Source organism: Bombina bombina, chromosome 5 (assembly GCF_027579735.1).
Source record: "Bombina bombina isolate aBomBom1 chromosome 5, aBomBom1.pri, whole genome shotgun sequence".
Lineage (NCBI taxonomy): Eukaryota > Metazoa > Chordata > Amphibia > Anura > Bombinatoridae > Bombina > Bombina bombina.
In genome coordinates this window covers 767,378,242-767,401,270 of record NC_069503.1, presented here as the reverse complement: position 1 = coordinate 767,401,270, position 23,029 = coordinate 767,378,242, and the positions used below count along the sequence as shown (strand labels likewise).

Here is a 23,029-nt window from a genome sequence, read left to right as displayed (position 1 = left end):
TTTCCAATTCTGACAACTAAAAGAACACATGGCAGATTTTTCAAGTATCGCCCTGCCACATAACTGTCCCTGATTGTTTTACAGTTCCTGAACCAATGATGATTTTGCTAACAAAATAAGGCATGTGGTGGGTTGGGTTTGGCTTAAAACAATTACTGTAAACAAAATGTTAATACATTCAAAACATTTTCAAACTCACCAACTGGGAAATTTTAAATAATTTAAATTAACCGTAGTTTTTGTCACCAATGTCCAGATTCATTAAATAATAGTTAGGAGATATGTATTCTCATTAAGGGGCTTGTTTGTGTATGTATAGTATATTTCAGCACTAAATCACTGCTTTGCAAAAAAGAGTTAGATACATTTGAATTTGCTTGTAACCTTTTAAAGGGCCATTCTAGTGAAAATAATGACATGCTCTAATTTGTTAAATCATTTAATTTTAGCTCTTGTGACACTGCAAGTCTATTTGTTTAACAGTTGCAGGAGTTTTTTTAATTTTATTTTATGGGATTTTGTTTTGTGTCTTTTTAAATTACTCTGCAAACGTGCATCTCACTTGGCTTCTTGAGATTCTTATCCATTATATGAATAGATTATCTTAAAGGGACATGATTCAGATAGAGAAGATAATTTTAAACAACTTTTAAAATGATTTCTATTATCTAATTTGCTTCATTCTATTGGTATCCTTTTTTGAAGCAGCAGCAAATCACTACTGGGAGCTTGCTGAACATAGGTGAACCAATAACAGGAGGTATATATATAAAGTGGATATAAAAAGTCTACACACCCCTGTTAAAATGTCAGGTTTCTGTGATGTAAATACATGAGACAAAGATAAATCATTTCAGAATCTTTTCCACTTTTAATGTGACCTATAAACTGTACAACTCAATTGAAAAACAAACTAAAATATTTTAGGAGGAGGTAAGTAAACAAAAAAAACTAAAATAATGTGGTTGCATAACTGAAGATGTAGCTGTGTTCAGAATTAAGCAATCACATTCAAAATCATGTTAAATAGGAGTTGGTACACACCTGCCATCATTTAAAGTGCATCTCATTAACCCCAAATAAAGTTCAGCTGTTCTAGTAGGTCTTTCCTGACATTTTCTTAGTTGAATCCTACAGCAAAAGCCATGATCCACAGAGATCTCCCAAAGCATCAGAGGGATCTCATTGTTAAAAGGTATCAGTCAGGAGAAGGGTACAAAAGAATTTCCAAGGCATTAGATATACCATGGAACACAGTGAAGACAGTCATCATCAAGTGGAGAAAATATGGTGCAACAGTGACATTACCAAGAACTGGATGTCCCTCCAAAATTGATGAAAAGATGAGATGAAAACTGGTCTGGGAGGCTGCCAAGAGGTCTACAGCAATATTAAAGGAGCTGCAGGAATACCTGGCAAGTACTGGCTGTGTGGTACATGTGACAACAATCTCCCGTATTCTTCATATGTCTGGGCTATGGGGTAGAGTGGCAAGACGGAAGCCTTTTCTTACCAAGAAAAACATCCAAGCCTGACTAAATTTTGCAAAAACACATCTGAAGTCTCCCAAAAGCATGTGGGAAAAGGTGTTATGATCTGATGAAACCAAGGTTGAACTTTTTGGCCACATTTCCAAAAGATATGTTTGGCGCAAAAACAACACTGCACATCACCAAAAGAACACCCTACCCACAGTGGAGCATGGTGGTGGCAGCATCATGCTTTGGGGCTGTTTTTCGTCAGCTGGAACTGGGGCCTTAGCCAAGGTAGAGGGAATTATGAACAGTTCCAAATACCAGTCAAGATTGGCACAACACCTTCAGCCTTCTGCTAGAAAAAGAGGAACTTCATCTTTCATTATGACAATTTCCCAAAGCATAAATCCAAATCAACAGAGGAATGGCTTCACAAGAAGAAGATTAAAGTTTTGGAATGGCCCAGCCAGAGCCCAGACCTGAATCCGATCAAAAATATGTGGGGTGATCTGAAGTGGGCTGTGCACAGGAGATGCCCTCGCAATCTGACAGATTTGGAGTGTTTTTGCAAAGAAGAGTGGGCAAATCTTGCCAAGTCAAGATGCGCCATGCTGATAGACTCATACCCCAAAAGACTGAGTGCTGTAAAAAAATCGAAAGATGCTTCAAAAAAGTCTTATGCAACCATATTATTTTGTTTTTTTATTTTTACTTCCCTCCACCTAAAAGCTTTCAGTTTGTTTTTCAATTGAGTTGTACAGTTTATAGGTCACATTAAAGGTGGAAAAAGTTCTGAAATTATTTATCTTTGTCTCATTTTTTTACATTACAGAAACCTGACATATTTTAACAGTGGTGTGTAGACTTTTTATATCCACTGTATGTGCCACCACCAATCAGCAGCTCTTGAGCCTACCTAGGTATTCTTTTCAACAAAAGATACCAAGAGAACAAAACAAGTTACATAATATAGGTAAATTGGAAAGCTGGTTAAAATCACATGCTCTATCTGAATCATGAAGTAAAAAAAAAAAAATGGGGTTTCATGTCCCTTTAAACGGTTATTTATGTTTTTACTGGATTAAAAGACAAACATTTTATACATTGCAAAATTCATAATAGAAACAGTGCTAGGAACATTATTTTGTATGGCTACAGCATTGTATACCATTGTAATAGATCTTAACTGTGTTCTTGTGTCATGATCAATTTTTCTTTTTGTGCTAAATTATCTTTCTTTCTTGCAGGGTCACAAGTACAAGGTCATACAATCGAAACATTGACAGGAGTGGGTTCTCTTACACCTGTCCACACTGTGGTAAAACCTTTCAGAAACCAAGCCAGTTGACACGTCATGTTAGAATACACACAGGTAACAAACATCCTGTTTTGTTCAGACTGTTAGAAATATTTATTCTTAGAATCTAAATCATATTGATCAATGCGCCTAAACCTGGGTATTCCATTTTTCATGTTTATGAACGCACATCATGTAGTATCACACGTGGTTCCATATAAATCATGTAAATATAGAGGCTGGGAGTGTACTGATTTAATCTAAAAAATGAATATTGTATTATCAACCTTTGATACCTAGTAAAGGGTTGTGTTCTATGGCAGCTAAATATGTACAATATGCACTACTTATAATAAAACCAAAGTAAAAAAAATAAAATTATTTTAGGTATAGTTTTTATAGTTGCATTATTTTTTGTGAACATTTATTATTTTCTTTCTAATGACACAGTGAGTCCATGGATCATCTAATTACTATTTTTGGAATATCATTCCTGCTGAGCAGAAGGCAGCAAAGAGCACCACAGCAAAGCTGTTACAAATATCATCCTCCCTTCCCTCCAACCCTAGTCATTCTCTTTGCCTACGTTAGTGTAAGGAAGTGGTAAAGTTTAGGTGTCTAGAAAGACTCTTCAATCAATAATTTATTATTTTTCTGCAGTACAAATGTGTACTGTGTTCCTACTGGGGTGTAGCCGTACTCCATTTCAGTCTCTTCAGTAGAGCAATGGTGACTTTTAAGCAATGGGAACTTGTAGGGTACAATCCTTACTGCGCCTCCCATGTAATTAATGCTGCCCTAATATTGAAAGACTGTAAAGGATCACCAGTCTTTATCATTTTTCCACAGGTCCATGTGAGGGAGAGGACCTCTCAAACCTAGTGAGCTGCCTTGCTGCCAGGCAGACTTTATTGAGGTAAGTGCTATATTTATTTTTTCTGGGAATGCAGGAAAAAGATGGCACATCACTTTATTTAATGGGACTCTAAAAAGAATATGGCTCGTAACAGGTTAAGGAGGCTTTATTTGTGGCAGCGGTGCAGGCACTAGAGGACAAGGAGACAGGCTCTGATATGGTGGTGTGTTTTTTTGCTCCCGGCGGTTTTTTACTTTCGTTTAAGCTACCAACCGGGAGGACAGTGTAATGACGCTCACAAGGGGCGCAGTTATGTGATGCATCAGTATTTTATTTTTCCCTCTCTCCCCTTCACTTCTGTATGTTGGAGAGGAGAGCTTGGGTTGCAGTTTCACAGTCTGTATCCTAAATACTTATCTAAGGACCTTATCCACTCCACTACACTCCGGTTTGAGTCCGGATTATTTTTAACGTTGTCCCCTCAGAGTACTGAGATTTTTCAGATTGGGCAGGTAGGCACCTCAGCAAGAGCTTGCTGAGGTGTACAGGCGTTATGGTTTTTGTTAACATTATTTTTCTGTCATCAATAAACTAATTTTATTTCTATTAAAACAAAAGCACAATTTTCCATTTTATATTTAAAGAGACAGTAATGATTTTTTTTTCTGTGTGAATTATTGATTAAAAATTTAGTAATTTAATACTTTTATTTTTAATTCTGGTAAAAATGGGTCAAGACTCTTTGCAAGATTATAGCTGTCCTTTATGTTTGAATGCTAATATTGAACCACCAATCCCTTTCTGTTCCTCATGTGTTGAGAGAACATTACATTTCAGGGATAAACTTTTTGAGCCAACATTGTCTAAGACGGATGCTGTCTAGGAGTCTTCTGACAATGTTCAAGATATGCCGTAGTGTTCTCCTCAGGTGTCCCAAATATTATTGTCCACTAACACAGTGCCCTGCACTTCCTCTCAAGCTTCGTCTGAAGTGTCCTTGCAAGACATTGCTTCCCTCATGTCTTCTGCAGTTTCTGATGCATTGTCTGCTTTTCCTATGCTGTGGGGAAAGCACAAGAGGAAATGTAAAGAATGAGTGAGGAAGGTTTCTGACACGGTTGAGGCTATTCCGAATGTTCCCTCCTAAAAGTCTGAGGAGGAGGATTCTTCGGTAGCATCTGAGGGTGAAATCTCAGACTCAGTCAGTGTAGTTCCTTCCTCTGATGCTGAAGTTGTATCCTTCAGGTTTAAGCTAGAACACCTCCGTTTATTACTCAAGGAGGTTTTAGCTACCTTGGACAACTCTGACACTACTGTCATTGTCAACCCTAAGAAGTCTAGTAAACTTAACAAGTATGTTGATGTACCTTCCATGGTGGAGTGTTTTCCTGTACCAGATTTGGCTACAGAGATTATTGCTATGTAATGGGAGAGACCGGGTATCCCTTTTTCTCCATCCCCTATTTTTAAAAAGATGTTTCCTATTGCTGACTCTATCAAGGAGTCTTGGCAGACAGTCCCCAAGGTAGAAAAGTGCAATCTCCACCTTAGCTAAGAGAACTACTATTCCCATAGAGGATAGTTGTTCTTCCAAGGATCATATGGATAAGAGGTTGGAGGGGTTACTTAAAATGATGTATGTTCACCAGGGTTTACAATGGGAACCTGCGGTGTGTATTGCTACCGTCACTATTGCGGCGGCATACTGATTTGCTGCGTTGTCTGATTCTAATCAAGCAGACACTCCCCTTGAGGAGATCCAGGATAGGATCAAGGCTCTTAAGTTGGCCAATTCCTTTATTATGGATGCTTCCCTTCAGGTTATCAAATTGGGAGCAAACATTTCTGGTTTTGCCATACTGGCCCGCAGAGCCTTATGGTTGAAATCCTGGCCTGCGGATGTGTTGTCTAAGTCAAAGCTTTTGGCTATCCCTTACAAGGGTAAGACCTTGTTTGGGTCGGGATTAGCTGAGATTATCTCCGACATTACGGGAGGAAAGGGGCATTACCTCCCTCAGGATAAGAGAAATAAGCAGAAGAGACGTCAGAGTAATTTTCGTTCTTTTCGAAATTTCAAGGGTAAGTCTTCCTCTCCTAAACAGGAACAGTCCAAGCCTTCCTGGAGGTCCATTCAGTCTTGGAACAAGGGAAAGCAAGATAAGAAACCCGCAAATGAATCAAAGTCAGCGGGACCGGATCTTGTGGGTGGCAGACTTTCATTTTTCGCTCAGGCTTGGGTTCGAGACGTTCAGGATCCCTAGGCGGTAGAAATCATGTCCCAGGGATACAAAATAGAATTCAAGACCTTTCCTCCCAGGGGCAGGTTTCTGCTCTCAAGATTATCTGTAGACCAGATTAAAAGAGAGGCGTTCTTACACTGTGTTTGGGACTGTAGCCCCCATGGACATCATTCCATTTGCTCGTTTCCACCTCAGACCTCTGCAGTTATGCATGCTCAGGCAGTGGAACAGGGATTATTCCAATCTGTCTCCGCAAATTCATCTGGATCAGATGACAAGAGATTATCTTACTTGGTGGTTGTCTCAGGATCATCTCTCCCAGGGAACCTGCTTTTGCAGACCCTCCTGGGTGATTGTGACAATGGACGCCAGCCTGCTAGGTTGGGGAGCAGTCTGGGGCTCTCTAAAGACTCAGGGGACATGGACTTGGGAGTCCCATAAACATTCTAGAGCTGAGAGTAATCTTCAATGCTCTTCTGGCCTGGCCTCAGTTAGCTTCAGCCTGGTTTATCAGATTTCAGTCGGACAACATAACTTCAGTGGCTTACATCAACCATCATGGAGGAACTCAGAGTTCCTTGGCAATGTCAGAGGTAGCCAAGATTATTCAGTGGTCAGAGACCCACAACTGCTGTCTTTGTGCGATCCACATTCCAGGAGAGGAAAATTGGGAAGCGGATTTTCTTAGCAGACAGACCTTTCACCCGGGGGAATGGGAACTCCATCCGGATGTGTATTCCAACTTGATTCTCAAATGGGGACAGCCGGATCTGGATCTTATGGCATCTCGTCAGAATGCCAAGCTCCCGAGGTACGAGTCGAGGTCCAGGGATCCTCAGGCTGTACTGATAGATGATCTGGCGGTCCCTTGGATTTTCAGTCTTGCATATCTATTTCCTCCGTTCGCTCTTCTTCCTCGGGTCATTGCTCGAATCAAACAGGAGAGGGATTCGATGTTCCTCATTGCACCGGCATGGCCTCGCAGGATCTGGTATGCAGACCTAGTGGAGATGTCTTCTCCCTCCTTGGAGACTTCCACTAAGGAAGGGCCTTCTAATTCAAGGGCCCTTCCTTCACTCAAATCTAGTTTCTCTGAAGCTGATTGCTTGGAGATTGAACGCTTAATTTTATCTAAGCATGGTTTTTCGGAGTCGATCATTGAGACCATGATTCAGGCTCGTAAGTCTGTTACCAGGAAGATTTGTTATAAGATATGGCGTAAATATCTGTATTGGTGTGAATCCAGAGGTTACTCTTGGAGTAGAATTCGAATTCCTAGAATTTTATATTTTCTCCAAGAAGGTTTGGAGAAGGGTTTATCGACAAGTTCATTGAAGGGTCAAATATCGGCCTTGTCTATTTTGTTACATAAACATCTGGTGGATGTATCAGACATACAATCGTTCTGTCAGGCCTTGGTCAGAATTAGGCCTGTGTTTAAACCGGTTACTCCTCCCTGGAGTCTTAACCTTATTCTTAAGGTTCTTCTTGTAAGGAACGTCTGCTGCACAACCTAGATGTAGTACGCGCTTTTGAAATTCTATTTACAGGCGACCAAGGTTTTTCGGCAGTCTTCTGCTCGTTTTTTAATTTTCTCTGAGAATAGTATGGGGCAGAAAGCTACGGCTACTTCTCTTTCTGGCTGAAGAGTATAATTCGCTTGGCCTATGAAACTGCTGGACAGCAGCCTCCTGAGAAAGTCACGGCTCATTCTACGAGGGATGTTTTCTCTTCTTGGGCATTTAAAGATAAAGCTTATGTGGAACAGATTTGCAAGGCTTTAACTTGGTCCTCTCTACACACTTTTTCAAAATTCTATAAATTTGATACTTTTGCCTCAGCTGAGGTTTCCTTTGGGAGAGAGGTTCTTCAAGCAGTGGTGCCTTCCTTTTAGGTTCCCTGTCTTGTCCCTCCCTTATCATCTGTGTCCTCTAGCTTGGGTATTGATTCCCAATTGTAATTAGATAATCCATGGACTCACCGTGTCATTAGAAAGAAAACTAAATTTATGCTTACCTGATAAATTTCTTTCTTTCTTGACATGGTTCGCCCTGTTTTTGAGGACAGGCATTTTTGTTACATTATAAACCTCAGACACCTTTGCACCTTGTTGCTTCCTTTCTCTCCTTTACTTCGGTCGAATGACTGGGGTTGGAGGGAAGGGAGGTTATATTTTAACAGCTTTGCTGTGGTGCTATTTGCTGCCTCCTGCTGGGCAGGAGTGATATTCCCAATAGTAATTAGATGATCCATGGACTCACCTTGTCAAGAAATAAATACATTTATCAGATAAGCAAAAATTTCGTTTTTTAGCATTATTTCATTGTTAATTAGCATTGACAGAGTTTTGTCTAATTTAGACATTGATATGACTTGCACTATATTACAAAATACAGAAATGAACAGACTAAAATCACATTTCACAGGTCTTTACAAACTAGTGCCATTAAGTTTTATTTCAAATATTCTGTCCACAATACTGTAAATAACAGTGATAAACTATATGCGTTGATGCCAGATTTTATATAAGAAAACATTTAGCAGCCCCTAAAATATACTTGAAATTAAAAGTGAAAACATATCTTTTATATTATATAGTGGCCACCCTTGGACTACCTAGTCTCGGGTTACAGAGTAAAGGGATCTAATAGGGGATGAAACAAAAGGACCACTTTTGGATCCATTAAAGAAGTAGAAACATATACAATTAAAACTCATCAGAATAGATAAAGGTAATTTGCATAGCCACTTGTAATCTGGCCCATAGTGTTCCATCTGCAAGTAAGCAAAGTGGTGTGAATGCTTTATATTGAATTGAGTTTGTAAGGTAGTGAAGGAAACAATACTAGAGTTTTCATGATTTAACACTTGGGAAACTACATGTAATACTAGTCTCTTTCAAATGAGGAATGGTTCTGTAGGTATTCCTGCTGGGAAATCAGGGTTCCATTGAAAGGGGAGACATTTAGTGACTTCATGATTAATTCCTAGCCTTTTACAAACTTTCCTCCACACGTGCAGTGGTTGTTTCCTCAAGGGACAATCTGTAAGGAAAAAGTCTCCTTTATTTGTAGTCATATGGGGTAGCATTTTAAATGACCAGGGCATTGTCGTTTTTTGCTCTAGCTCGGGTATAGTGAAGTGATTTTGTTTAGAGTCAGTCCAGGACATATTTAATCTGGGCTTCCCAACAATACAATTCCACATTTGGGACCGCCATTCCTCCAGAGGCAATGGAAATAGTCATACGTGTCCAGCTTATTCAGTGTTTCTTAAGACCTCATATCTTTGAGCCCTTATAACTTTTTTGTGCAATCATTTCTATTAGATAGTGTTATTATGCGTGCAACTGTGCTTTGTTATGTATTTTTTATGTGTTTGTGACACTTTTTTGTTTCGCGAAACAGTTAACCAGAGCTCTGAGGAAGCGCTATCCCAACGTGCGTTAACTTTAATTGCGATCAAGTGATTGCATTTACTTTTAACTTGTAATACCAGCTTTACCACTGACGTGCATAAACACCCACGATAAACCCATTTTCGCTCCTGCGTACTTAGCGTGCCACTCGTAATCTACTACTAAACTGATATTTTATAAGAGCTCTGATCTGCACAGACCCAGCATGCAAAACATACCCAGTCCTTTAGATAAAAAAAAAAGATCATTTTTCTCAACTCTGGACCCTTAAGAAGCCAGATATTCATTGTATCTTAACTAGAGCACAGGTGAAATAATCAGATGATTATTTCACCTGCGCTCTAGTTAAGATATAATGAATATGTGGCTTGTTAAGGGTCCTGAGGACTGGAGTTGATGAACATTGCTTTAGATTTTACCTCCTATTTTAAATATGTACTGTTTGGTGATAAAAATGTATATACTACAGGAGAATTGAAATTGGATATTTGTATCCTAAAAGTAAACCACTTGCTTAAAGGGACATAATACTCATATGCTAAAGCACTTGAAAGTGATGCAGCATAACTGTAAAAACTGACAGGAAAATATAACCTGAGCATCTCTATGTATAAAAGGAAGCTATTTTACCCCATAATTTCATCGGCTCACCAGAGTAAGCCCTGTGTAAAAATTTATACTTCAACTGCTGTCCAGCTAAAAAAAAAAAAAGAAGAAATGAACAGCAGCCAATCAGCATCAACAGAACTCTTTTACTGTGATCTCATTAGATTTCACTTAACTCTCATGAGATTTCATAGTAAACTTCCTTAAACTGGATAGGGAAATAACATGTGTGCACAAGGCTTACTGATTTGATGCTTAAAGACCATTACAATGGGGTGTGAATACTTAGGACATTTTAAGGTAAAAAAAATATATATATTTTGAGGTAATAAAAAAAAAATATATATTTTTTTTACATAGAGATGTTCAGCTGATATGTTCTAGTCAGCTTTTTACAGCTATACTGCATCACTTTCAAGTGTTTCAACATTTGGGTATCATGGCCCTTTAAATTACCTAGAGGGATTCTTCTACAGCTCATTGGTGGTACACTGTGACCTGAAACCTGCATCCTATGTTCAGAAGAGAATTAGCTGGTGCTTAAAGCAAATCTTTTTTGCTATAGCACTAGCGCTCTTATTCTTGTAGTCAACAAGTTAGCAAAAAGAGGCAGCACTAATTGGGTGCAACTTTATCTCCATACATTTGTAATTTGAATATCTGACATTTTGATGCTTTCTACACAGTATTTGATTATATCACTTATGAAGTTCAGTGTGTTGTACTGAATGTGTTTATGTTTCAGTTGAGAGCATTTTTTTCTTTGCTGCAGTTTTTACAAAAGAACACTAGGGGCTACTCTTGCCTTGACAAAATAACACATGAAACACCTACCCTTGTTAAAAAGAAATTACATTTATACATCTTGAAAGCTTTTATAGGAAAGCTGAATAGCTTTAATTAAATAGCTTGTAAGGTTACATTTATCAATTCTTTAGTTTCTGTGCTTTGTTTTCTTGCTTAATTTTTTAACATATTATATCCATTCTGGTATAGTTTTACTTGCTTATTGAAATTGTAATAATTCAGTGTTGGAAACAATGTATCTTTCAAACTTTTTTGCAAAATACTATAAAGGTGTACAATGCAAGGTAGTGAAAACAAACATGAGATAAAACAATTTAATATAAAGCTGTATGCAAAAAAAATGTATATGTGATACTCAAAATCTTACGGAGCATGAATGTAAGATAATGATACAATGACAAGCATACTTGCAACTGCTAGACAGGTCTTTTGAACATGCGCTGGCAGTTGATACATGTGGGGGTTAATTGCACATGCACACAGCTTTCTTAGGGTAGCTGCATGCATATCGATGGTCAATACATACTGTACAGTCATGGCCAAAAATATTGGCACCCCTGCATTTCTGTCAGATAATGCACTACTTCGCCCAGAAAATGGTTGCAATTACAAATGTTTAGGCATTCTTATGTTTATTTTGCTTGTATTGGTATGACACAAAAAAGTGGAGAAAAAAGCCAAATCTGACACATTCCACGCCAAACTCCAAAAATGGACTGGACAAAATTATTGGCACCTTCTCAAGATTGTAAGAAATAATTGCATTCCAAGTTTGTGATGCTCCTGTAATTTGTAATTAAACTCTCCTGTATCAATTAACAGATGCTGACAATAATACCGGCAACCAGTTAAAATGGTGAAAAATGTATTCAACCTTTCTGTTGTGTGTCTCTGTGTGCCACACTGAGCATGGAGAAGAGAAAAAGCAGCAAAGAATTGTCTAAGGATTAGAGAACAACAATTGTGGAAAAGCATAGACAATCTCAAGGTTACAAGTCTACTCCAGATATCTTTGATCCTGTGTCCACTGTGCGCAACAATGTCAAGAAGTTTACAGCCCATGGCACTTTAGCTGATCTCCCTGGACGTGGACAAAAGAGACAAATTGATCAAATATTCAACAAAGGATTGTTCGAATGGTGGATAAAGAACCTTGATCAACTTCCAGACAAATTCAAGCTGACCTTCAGGCACAGGGTACAAATGTGTCAGCTCGCACTATATGTCGACATCTGATTAAAAAGGGATGCTATGGTAGGAGACCCATGAGGACCCCACTGCTGACACAGAAACATAATAAAGCCAGATTGGAGTTTGCCAAAACTCACCTTTGGAAACCAAATGTGCTGTGGACAGACAAAACAAAATTACAGCTTTTTGGTAAAGCCCAGCATTCTACTGTTTTTAGAAGAAGAAACAAGGCTTTTAAAGAAAAGAATACAGTCCCTACAGTCAAACATAGTGGCGGTTCACAGATGTTTTGGGGTTGCTTTGCTGCTTCAGGCACCGGATGTCTTGACTGTGTGCATGGCATTATGAAATCTGAAGACAACCAAAGAATTCTGTGGTGCAATGTAGGGCCCAGTGTCAGAAAGTTGGGTCACTTTCAGAGGTCATGGGTCTTACCCAAATGACCCAAAGCACACGTCACAAAGCACCCAGAAATGATTTAAGAAAAAGCGCTGGAGAGTACTGAACTATTGAGCAATGAGTCCAGATCTCAATCCCATAGAGCACCTGTAGAAATATCTCAAAACAACAGTTGGGAAAAGGAACCCTTCCAATTTGAGAGACCTGGAGCAGTTGGTGAAAGAAGAGTGGCCCAAAACTCCAGTAGAGAGGTGTAAGAAACTCATTGAAGGTTACAGGAAGCAAATTATTTCAGTTATTTTTTTTTAAAGGGGTGTGCTACCAAATATTAAATTAAGGTTGCCAATAATTTTGTCCAGTGCATTTTTGGATTTTTGCATGGAATGTGTCAGAATTGGCTTTTTTTTCTCCACTTTTTTGTCTCATACCAATATAAACAAAATAAATAAACATGAGAATGCCTAAACATTTGTAATTGCATAAAATGTTCTGGGTGAAGTGGTGCATTATCTGACGGAAATGCAGGGGTGCCAATATTTTTGTTATAGTATGTGATCATTTTTCCCTGAAACTTTTTTTTAAGTGAAAGTATATTGCAAAAATGCTTCTAGGCACATTTGACATGCACTAGTGTGGACTTAAATTCGACTGTTCTGTCCATTTAAGAAGTAATCTTATAAAATTCTGCTATTGAGCAGATCTAAAGCTCTCAATACAAAATCATACTTCATTATCGGTTATTAAACATTAAAGAGTCTGATAATCTTCAGCTTATAAGATATTGTTTGAGTAAAATAAAAAAACTTTGAGTGCAGTTATCTGTGAGGTTAACAGCGAGACTATTTTCAAAATAGTTTAAAAGTGTGTTCCAAAGTAATGGAAATATTTAAGTGTGGTAAAAAATATAGTAGAGAACATTGTAATATTGTAAAGGCTGTTTAGCTTATTTATTTTTTAAATAAATCTATTGTCATGTGACCTTTAATATTTTATGGTAATCATATATTGGAAGTACCATAGAATAATGAAATATAACTTAAAGTGAATGTAAATTTAGATGATAAAGTGCCCGGTTTTTGAAAATCCGATTAAAAACAGGGGCACTTTAATTCATTTAATACATTTCACTTGTGTTGTGAAAATACTTACCTTTTAATCTTGACAGCCGCTCCAGCGATTCCCCCGGTCGTCGCAAGACTCTTCATACGTCAGAAATGACGGATCGGTCATCCTCCAATCACGGCTCCCTACCCAGGGGAAATCGGTGTCTGATTCAACGCCGTGATTGGAGGAAGCCGGATTCCTCATTTTAGACCCAGGAAGATGCTTTGCGACGGGCGGGGGAAGCAATGCAGGGGCTGTCAAGATTAAAAGGCAAGTATTTTCACAATACAAGTGAAATGTAAATATTGATGAATTAAAGTGCCTCTGTTTTTAATCAGATTTTTAAAAACCGGGCACATAATCATCTAAATTTACATTCACTTTAAGGGCCATCATAGTAGAAACAATTGCATTGCAGCTAGGTTGTGCAACTAGCGCTGCTGATTGGTTCAGTTCTCTGAGGCTTCCGAGTGGTACTATAACTATGTGTTTAACCACTCTGCAGGGGGTAAACACATAGACTTGCAGCATCGCTAGCAATAAAATAACAAATTAGAATATGTAATTTTTTCACTTTAATGTCTATTAAAGATTACTACTCTGATGTATACACCAAGCAATTCTTCATTAAAAGTAGGAGTGTCACCAAAACTGTTTCACCAATCACATATTACCCTATAATGAGCTCCTGCATATTCATTAGCAGCTGAGCGCGTACGTGATCCCAGTAGCTCTTAATAATAATAGTGTGTTGTGATAGAAAAGCTCTGCAATGCAATACATATTAAAAAAATCTTATGTGACTTACATCTGTGCTGCTGGCCCCCCTTCAACACCCCCTGTGAGGATACATACGTTTTGTCTTGCTAAAGTCTTTCAGATTGCAGGGTGTTTCAAGACATGACCCTTTTTTCATTATGTGTCAGTGTGTGGGGAACTGAGCAGTCCCTGGAATGATCTACACAAACATAGCAAAGCAGTATTTCTTCTTGACAGGAGGAGCACGGCAGCTACGGTGAAGGCTTGTCCCACTGTCTCATCCTGACACAGAGCTACTTGAATCTTATCTAAAATAAACAATTGTGCTACCGGTGTAGTGTCGAAATCGGTGACCCCACGGAATGTGTGACCGCGACATTCCTTAGTGCACATGTGACTGGTTGACCACCAATCACCTGCTAGAGACACCTCCATGGTCGCACATTCCGTCGGGTCGCCTGACTCGCACTACTGAAGGCATCTGAGTGCTCACATTGATCCGTGTGGGAAAATTATGCAAGCAAAGGACCTTCACTATTGCATTGTGCTCTTTTATTCTCCTAAAGCAGCTTATCTCTAAAGCACTACACCGGAGGCAGAATGAAGATGTTGCTTGTATATGAGGGTGACATAAAGACCTATAGCACAGAGAGCTGCCTGGTGACTGAGTGCAAGGGAAGAAGGCGACACGAGAAAGTAGATGTGTGTAGTAGAGACGGAAGATGTGAACCCAGAAAGTGAATATGCACAGAGATTCAAATAGAAATATCTAATATTGAGGGCTGCCCAATAGAAGCTGAAGATCTGGAAGGGTGTAAATAAAATATACACAAAATGAGTGTGATGAAGATATTGATAATGAGCCTTTTGCAGAGACGATAAGTGCATAGGTGTGGAGAATGAGAGAGCTTTAAAAGAGAGCAATTTGAAAGAGATGACAAGGTAGAAATTTATTATTTTTTTAGCCGTTTTTAGGGAGTACAAACAATCTTGGGTTTCATGACCCTTTAAAAGATATGTCTCTGTGCTATATAGGTCTTTATGTCACCCTCATACACAAGCAACATATTCACTCTGCCTCCGGTGTAGTGCTTCAGAGATAAATTGCTTTAGGAGAATAAAAGAGCACAATACAATAGAGAAGCTCCTCTGCTTGTATAAATTTCCCACCCGGATCAATGTGAGCACTCGGATGCCTTCAATGCGTAGGTCGCTTAGTGACAGTAGTGCGAGTCAGGCGACCCGACGGAATGTGCGACCGTGACGGAAGGAGGTGTCTCTAGAAGGTGATTGGTGGTCAACCAGTCACATGTGTGCTGAGGAATGTGGTGACGTCACAGTCGCACATTCCGTCGGGTCGCATATTTTGACACTACAGGGGGTTCCCACCAGCCCCCTTCAAAGCTAAATAAACAAATCTTGAGTGACTTAATACAAACTATGCAGCCGTCCCCTTGCAAGGCTAAAATTGTTCTTCCATGACAGAGAGGGTCTGTATAATAAAAGGGAAATAGCAATTATTGACTCACGAGTTGTAGGTAGAAGTGGAGCCGACAGGTTACACATCAGATAAATTCAGTAGAACTCGAGTGACTACTGCTCCCTTCCCCTCCCCAAATAATGCTCAGATAAGGACATAATAATGTAGATTTTATTGAACGTTTTAAAATAAAAACATAATTATTCAAAAAATATATATAAGGTTTACAAATTAATAATTCCGACAAAGTTGATACAGAACAGTGTGAGCTTTAGCAAACACACACAGGACTGCAGGAAATGTGAACTGGAACGGATACAAGTGAAGCCAATGACGTAACACAATGCAGCAGCTGTCTCAAAGTGCGCATGTGTAGAGTCTGTGCACGCCCCTTCAGACAGAACCTAGGTTTCCCTCAATGATTGGATGGCATTAATTAGTTATACAGTGGGTTTTCCTATTCAGAAACCTTAAAATTGAAAAATAATAAAAACTACAAATAAAATGTTAGACACCTATTGCAAATATAAAGTCCTTACTTTGTATTTTTTTAGATATTAAACAATTTTTTTGTGTTTAAAGACACCCCAGCCAAAGGCTTAAATACCTCCCGCACTTCCCTCATATCCCAGTCATTCTTTGCCTTTTGTCACAGGAGTTGGTAGAGAAGTGTCAGAAGATACAGAGTAGTTCCTTATGAAGGGTATCTACCCTTTGAAATTGGACTGGAGTTTTAAGTAGTCTTGATTCAAAGAGTATTCCAGCCACCAAGTTTTCTTAAAAGACCTTTATTTCACATGGGGTCCCAAACAAACAGTTACAACGTTTCAAGCCACACCAGGCTCTTAATCATGTATAATTAGATACACAGGTGTATGCCTTATATACCCTTACCTATTATTCTACATCCTGCGTTAGAATCCAACTGCACAACAGTGCCATCTTGTGCATGCAAAAATTCAATGCAACTCCAAATTCAACACAGGAGGTGAATAAACACATAGATAAAATCACTTAAAAAGACATATACAACCAAGTACAAATTTAAAAAGAGGAACAATGCTTAGCAAAATTATTTCAAACAACTGATGTTATTTATGTTGTCAATAGAGAAAAATAATTTTATCTTAATACATTATCACAGATTTTATCAGAGAAAAAGACTCCAGTCAAAATCTTTGTTCATACCCTTTGGCTTCATGCACTCTAGTTTATATACCCAGAACATCTCTCTCATTTTTAATAGTCGTTCCCTATCTCCAGCCCTTCTAGGCCTATCTACTTGTTCAATAATTTGAAACCTAAGTTGGCTGATATTATGACCCATAGAGAGGAAGTGAGAGGAAACTGGCGCTTCTTTATTCTTACATCTGATATTAGATTTGTGTTCCCTTACCTCTCTACAGGTCTCGCCAATATAAATTTGGCCACACGGACATTTAATAAGATAGATACAGTATGTAGCCCTGCATGTGAGATACTTATTTATTTTATATTTCTTCCCAGTAATGGGATGATAAAAAATTTCCCCTTTGATCATAGAACTACAGTGGGAACAATTCAGACATGGGTAGAAGCCATATCTCTTAGGCCCAATAGTTTTCTGGCTCTCTTGTTTACAGCTACCAATATCTGAATGTACCAACTCATCTTTAATACTTCTGTTTTTCTTATAAGCCACCATTACATTTTCTTTAAATTCCAAGACTTCTGGATGGCAGTCTTTTATTATATGCCAATTTTTCTTCAAGATACCAGTAATTTTATTACTTAACCTATTAAATTGTGTGACAAAAATCATACGGTTTGACTTCGTTTTTTGTTTATTTATCTTATTTGTTAATTGTTCTCATTCATGATCGCATCTAATTGTTTAGAGATCAAAGATGGAGGATAGTTTCTATTTATAAATTTATTCGCCATTTGTTCCAATCTATATTTACATTGTTCTTGATCCGATACTATTCTTTTCACACGAGTAAACTGACTTTTAGGGATTGCCTGAAAGACATTTTCTGGATGGTAGCTCCCATATTTCAACAAGTTGTTCCTGTCAGTACTCTTTGTGTAAAGATCAGTATATAGAAATCCCTCCTTATTATAGACAATAGTATCAAGATACTCAATCCTCACCTCATTCATATTCAGTGTAAACTTTAAACCTGTAACTGAATTATTAAGATCCTGTACAAATGACTGGAGGCTACTAACGTCACCCCCACACACGCCAAACACATCATCGATATATCTCCACCAGGAGGCGCCATAACGTTGAAAAGATAGATGAGAATATACAAAATATTCTTCAAAATTATTCATGAAAATGTTGGCGAATTTGGAGTTGCATTGAATTTTTGCATCCACAAGATGGCACTGTTGTGCAGTTGGATTCTAACACAGGATGTAGAATAATAGGTAAGGGTATATAAGGCATGCACCTGTGTATCTAATTATACATGATTAAGAGCCTGGTGTGGCTTGAAACGTTGTAACTGTTTGTTTGGGACCCCATATGAAATAAAGGTCTTTTAAGAAAACTTGGTGGCTGGAATACTCTTTGAATCTGGATTGACTGGGACCTGGCAAGTCCTTTTTTGTTCCGTGCCCCAATGAAAAAGCAAAGGTGTGCTGTTTCTTCAAAATCATTTGTGGATCAAGTTTTAAGTAGTCTTGTCAGCCTCTCAGTGAGAGCATTGATGAAAGTTAGGGTCTGGAGATGCAGGGAGAATCTTTCTGCGATTCCATCCAGACTCGTATTAACAGCTCCTAAGCAATCAGTGTTGATGAGTTTCGCTGCCTGCTTTCATCACTCAAGTCCATGTCAGGAGCAATGCTACAAGACGCTCACACTTGAGAGACTGTGTTTCTGTTCCACAGCATAGATTCCGGTAAGATAGTTTCATTTTTTTATACATATGGTAACGCTAGAAGACAGGGTCACAGTGTGGCTCCTTTTATCTGTATGGAATCAAGGGTTCATCTCCTGAGGGGGGATTATTTAACAGTGGGGATTAATTTTATACATTTTTATTTGATTTATTCTGCATTATGTGTGAGATGTTTTTTGAGGCTCATAAGCTGATGTTGCAACATACAGGTTACTTTCACTTTAGAGCTGCACAGCTTTTCAAGCTTTGCGTGCTTTTCCTTAGTGGAGGCGGTCCTAGATGGCGCTCCATGTGACCGGGTGTGGTCGTAGTTTCACTTCCTATTCTCTGACCGTACTGGTTATAGGAGAGAAGCGGTTTACTCTGTATGCCTGGGTCATAGGAGATGGTAAGTGCCCCAGCCATTGGGGGTATAAAGGTGCCATTTTTATATTTTATATAATGTTCGTTATTATTATATCAGGACATAGCCCATAGCTATAGAGGACTCTGATGTTTTAGAGGGTACTCCCCTCTATACCTAAGACTAATGCCTGTTTATATTGTGAGGAGGCCAAGGTATATCCGCCCTCAATTATGTTCCACATGCCTAGAATAAGTGATTATGTCAAAAACGGTTAACATGTTTGATACCACTGAGCCTTCCACCTCTGAGGGGTCCCTGTCCTTTGAGGTCTGAATCTGCTGCCTCTAAGCCTCTGATTGCGGAAGAACCAGATTTTAGATTTAGGATGGAGCACGTGCACTTTCTTTTAAAGGAAGTTCTGGCTACCTTAAAAGATTCCAGAGGCCACGCTGCCTGAAGAACCTTTAATTCCTAAACTGGATAGAGTTTACGAAGACTGGGTTGTTCTTGTAAAGATGGCAAACATTATTAAGAAAGAATGGAAGAGGATTGGTTCTCCTTCACCCCTTCATCTGCCTTTAAGAAACTGTTCCCGGTCCCGGACTCTCAATTGGAGTTGTGGGGTTCCATCCCTAAAGTGGATGGCGCTGTCTCCACACTTGCAAAACGCACTACTATCCCACTGGAGGATAGCTTGTCATTCAAAGAGCCCATGGATAAAAAAGATGGAAACTCTGTTAAGAAAGATGTTTCAGCATTCTGGATATTTATTTCAACCAGTGGCGGCAGTTGCCGCGGTTGCGGGAGAGGCTACCTACTGGTGTGTATATGTAATAGCCCTTAATGATGGTAGGTTATAATAGTTTACTAGGTGTATTGATGATTATTCATTAATTGTGTCTGTTGCGACTGTAACCACATAGTAGTAAATGTTTAAAAAAATGGCTTTCGCAGGTACTGTGATAATCTGGACGATAAATGTCACTATGTTGTATGGGTTATAGCCACTGTAAATATCTCTGCTATGGTAGTCATTGTTTTCACCATACAGCATTATTAATTGGGTAATTCTGTGGCCAGACTTAGACCCACTTGTCCAACAATATGACAAACTTAGAAGGACTGAAATAATTATTGGTCTCCAACTATTTATCCCAATACCATATCTGACCATTACCTAAGAACATAATTTATAATCCTGGTGGAAATTGTTCCCAGGATTTTATATGTTGATTAACCCTTTATTCTCTAGTTGATTTTAGAGTACCCATTTTTTAAAGAAACCTATTAAAGTTTAATTTTTAATTTACGGTTGATGTAAACCTTCCTATATATATAATATACATATGGGATTAGAGTACTATTTGTGTATCTTTTTTGCAACTTTCTAGTTGTACAAGTTAAAGTGTTTGTCAATACACAGCACCTTTGGGCTACCTTTTATTCTTTATAAGGCCAGTTGTGCACCAGTACAAGTCCATCCCAGTTTATTTAAATTAGTAGTGCCATCACTCTTGCCTTTTTTAGTAACAATATTTCTTTCAGACCAAAGACGCTGCAAGCTGGCTTCGGCATGTCTTGCCCTCCGGACCTCCTCAAGGCCCTCTGTGGCGCAGTGTATGGGGGTTATTGGTCTCATGTTGTCCAACATGGACATAATCCCCTTTGCCAGGTTCCGTCTCAGACTGTTACAGCTGTGCATGCTGAGACAGTGGAACGGCAATCATTAGGATCTGTCAAAAACAGATCTCTCTGGACAAGAGAATCGATCTTTTGGTGGCTCTGTCCAAATCACCTGTCCCGAGGGACATCCTTTTTAAGACCATCCTGGGAGATTGCGACTACAGATGCAAGTCTCTCAGGATGGGGAGCAGTTTGGGGAGCCAAGACGGCTCAGGGCCTTTGGTCTCGGGAGGAGAGCTCTCTTCCGATCAACTTTCTGGAACTCCAAGCAATCTTCAATGCTCTGAAGACTTGGCCCCGTCTGGGTTCTTCCCAGTTTATCAGATTCCAATTAGACAATATCACCTCGGTGGCTTACATCAACCACCAGGGAGGAACGAGGAGCTCCCTAGCAATGAGGGAGGTATCTCTGATTCTGGAGTGGGCGGAGGCCCACAACTGTTCGCTGTCAGCGATCCACATTCCTGGTGTGGACAACTGGGAAGCGGATTTTCTCAGCAGACAATCATTTCATCCGGAGGAATGATCTCTCCATCCCGAGCTGTTTGCAGAGATATGCAACAGGTGGGGGACTTTGGAGATAGATTTCATGGCGTCCCGTCTCAATACCAAGCTACCAGTGTTAATTTTGATGGCAAGTTTCAATTTAATCTTGGTTTTAGTCTTTTGACTAAAATGTCATTTTAGTTTTAGTCGTATTTTAGTCATCTGAATTGTTTTAGTTTTAGTCTAGTTTTAGTCGACTGAATCTCCAGTAGATTTTAGTCGACTAAAATCTAAGGGGTGTAGTTAAAGTGTAATGCATTATTTAAACAATATAAAAACTTTAACAGTTCTCTGTTAATAATTAAAACAAGTAACAAGTAACAACACAACAAAAAGTTTCTGCAGCTAGCACAGGCCCAGCATAACTTAAACCCATATTCATAGGTTATGCTTATTTCTATAGGAAGAATCAATTGATTGTTCACAGATTCGAAAAATTTTCGGCAACGATAGTAGCACTGCTCTAGAACTTCCAAACTCATTATATACTCCTGGAGTAAAGGTTTATTAACCTGTTTTTATTTATGGTATTAAGGTTTGAATATGCAATACAGATTTAACAGATTTAACTGTTGTGGTATATAACATGTCTTTATTTTTCTTAAAATTTAATAAAATTAAGTTTCGTAAATTTTACAAAAGAGCAGTAATTGTATATGGATGGATTATAACACCTTGCATAAAATGTTTTTGTCAGCAAATTTTGATTTAATTTTAGTCCTAGTCTTATGACTAAAATGTAATCGGGTAGTGTCCCGCATCAAGCAGGAGCAGGCATCAGTGGTACTAATTGCTCCATCGTGGGCGCGAAGGATGTGGTTTGCGGATCTAGTGGGGATGTCATCTCCTCCATGGAAGTTACCTTGTCTCAGGGATCTGCTGAAACAAGGTCCTTTTGTTCATCAAAATCTAAATTCTCTAAGGCTGACTGTGTGGAGATTGAATGCTTAGTTCTAGCCAAGAGAGGTTTCTCTGAGAGAGGTAATGATACTATAATTCAAGCTCGTAAGCCGCTTACTTGTCGCATCTATCATAAGGTGTGGAGGGTCTACTTATTCTGGTGTGAAGAGCATAGATTCCCCTGGCATAAGGTCAGAGTTTCCAGGATTCTTTCCTTTCTCCAGGATGGTTTGGAGAAGGGCCTTTCGGCTAGCTCCCTTAAGGGACAGATTTCAGCCCTATCTGTTTTACTGCACAAGAGGCTCGATGAGCTTCCAGATGTTCAGTCTTTTGTTCAGGCTCTGGTTAGAATCAGGCCTGTGTTTATATCTAGCGCTCCTCCTTGGAGTTTAAATTTTGTTCTTAAAGTTTTGCATGTAGTTGACATTAAATTACTGTCTTGGAAGGTTCATTTTCTACTGGCTATTGCTTCGGCGTGCAGAGTCTCTGAAATGGCTGCCTTGCAATGTTAGCCTCCTTACCTAGTATTACATGCGGATAAGGTTGTTCTTCGTACTGGGTTAGGTTTTCTTCTGGTCGTTTCAGATCGCAACATCAATCAGGAGATTGTGGTTCCTTCCTTGTGTCCTAATCCTTCTTCTTCGAAGGAACGTTTTCTTCATAATTTGGATGCAGTTCGGGCCTTGAAGTTCTATCTTCAGGCTACAAAGGAGTTTAGACAGCCTTCTTCTTTGTTTGTTGTCTATTCTGGGAAGCGTAGGGGACAGAAGGCCTCGTCCACTTCCCTATATTTTTGGTTGAGGAGCATTATTCGCTTAGCTTATGAGAGGATTAAGGCTCATTCAACTAGAGCAGTGGCTTCCTCTATGGATCAGATTTGTAGGGCAGCTACCTGGTCCTCCCTACATACCTTTTCTAAATTTTATAAGTTTGACGTTTTTTGCTTCTGCTGAAACAGCTTATGGGAGAAAGGTTTTGCAGGCTGTGGTGCCCTCAGAATAGGGTCCCCCTCCTTTTTTGCCCTCCCATTCATT

At 39.0% G+C, this 23,029-nt stretch overlaps 1 protein-coding gene across 2 annotated transcripts in view; it reads left to right on the top strand.

Moving 5' to 3' along the window:
• Positions 1–23,029, top strand: part of ZNF236 (zinc finger protein 236) — a 680,094-nt gene that overhangs the window by 12,843 nt on the left and 644,222 nt on the right. For both annotated transcript variants that reach the window (XM_053714849.1, XM_053714848.1), the window contains exon 5: positions 2,723–2,847. In XM_053714849.1, the coding sequence (XP_053570824.1) occupies positions 2,723–2,847 (125 nt within the window). The remainder of the gene's footprint in view (positions 1–2,722; positions 2,848–23,029) is intronic.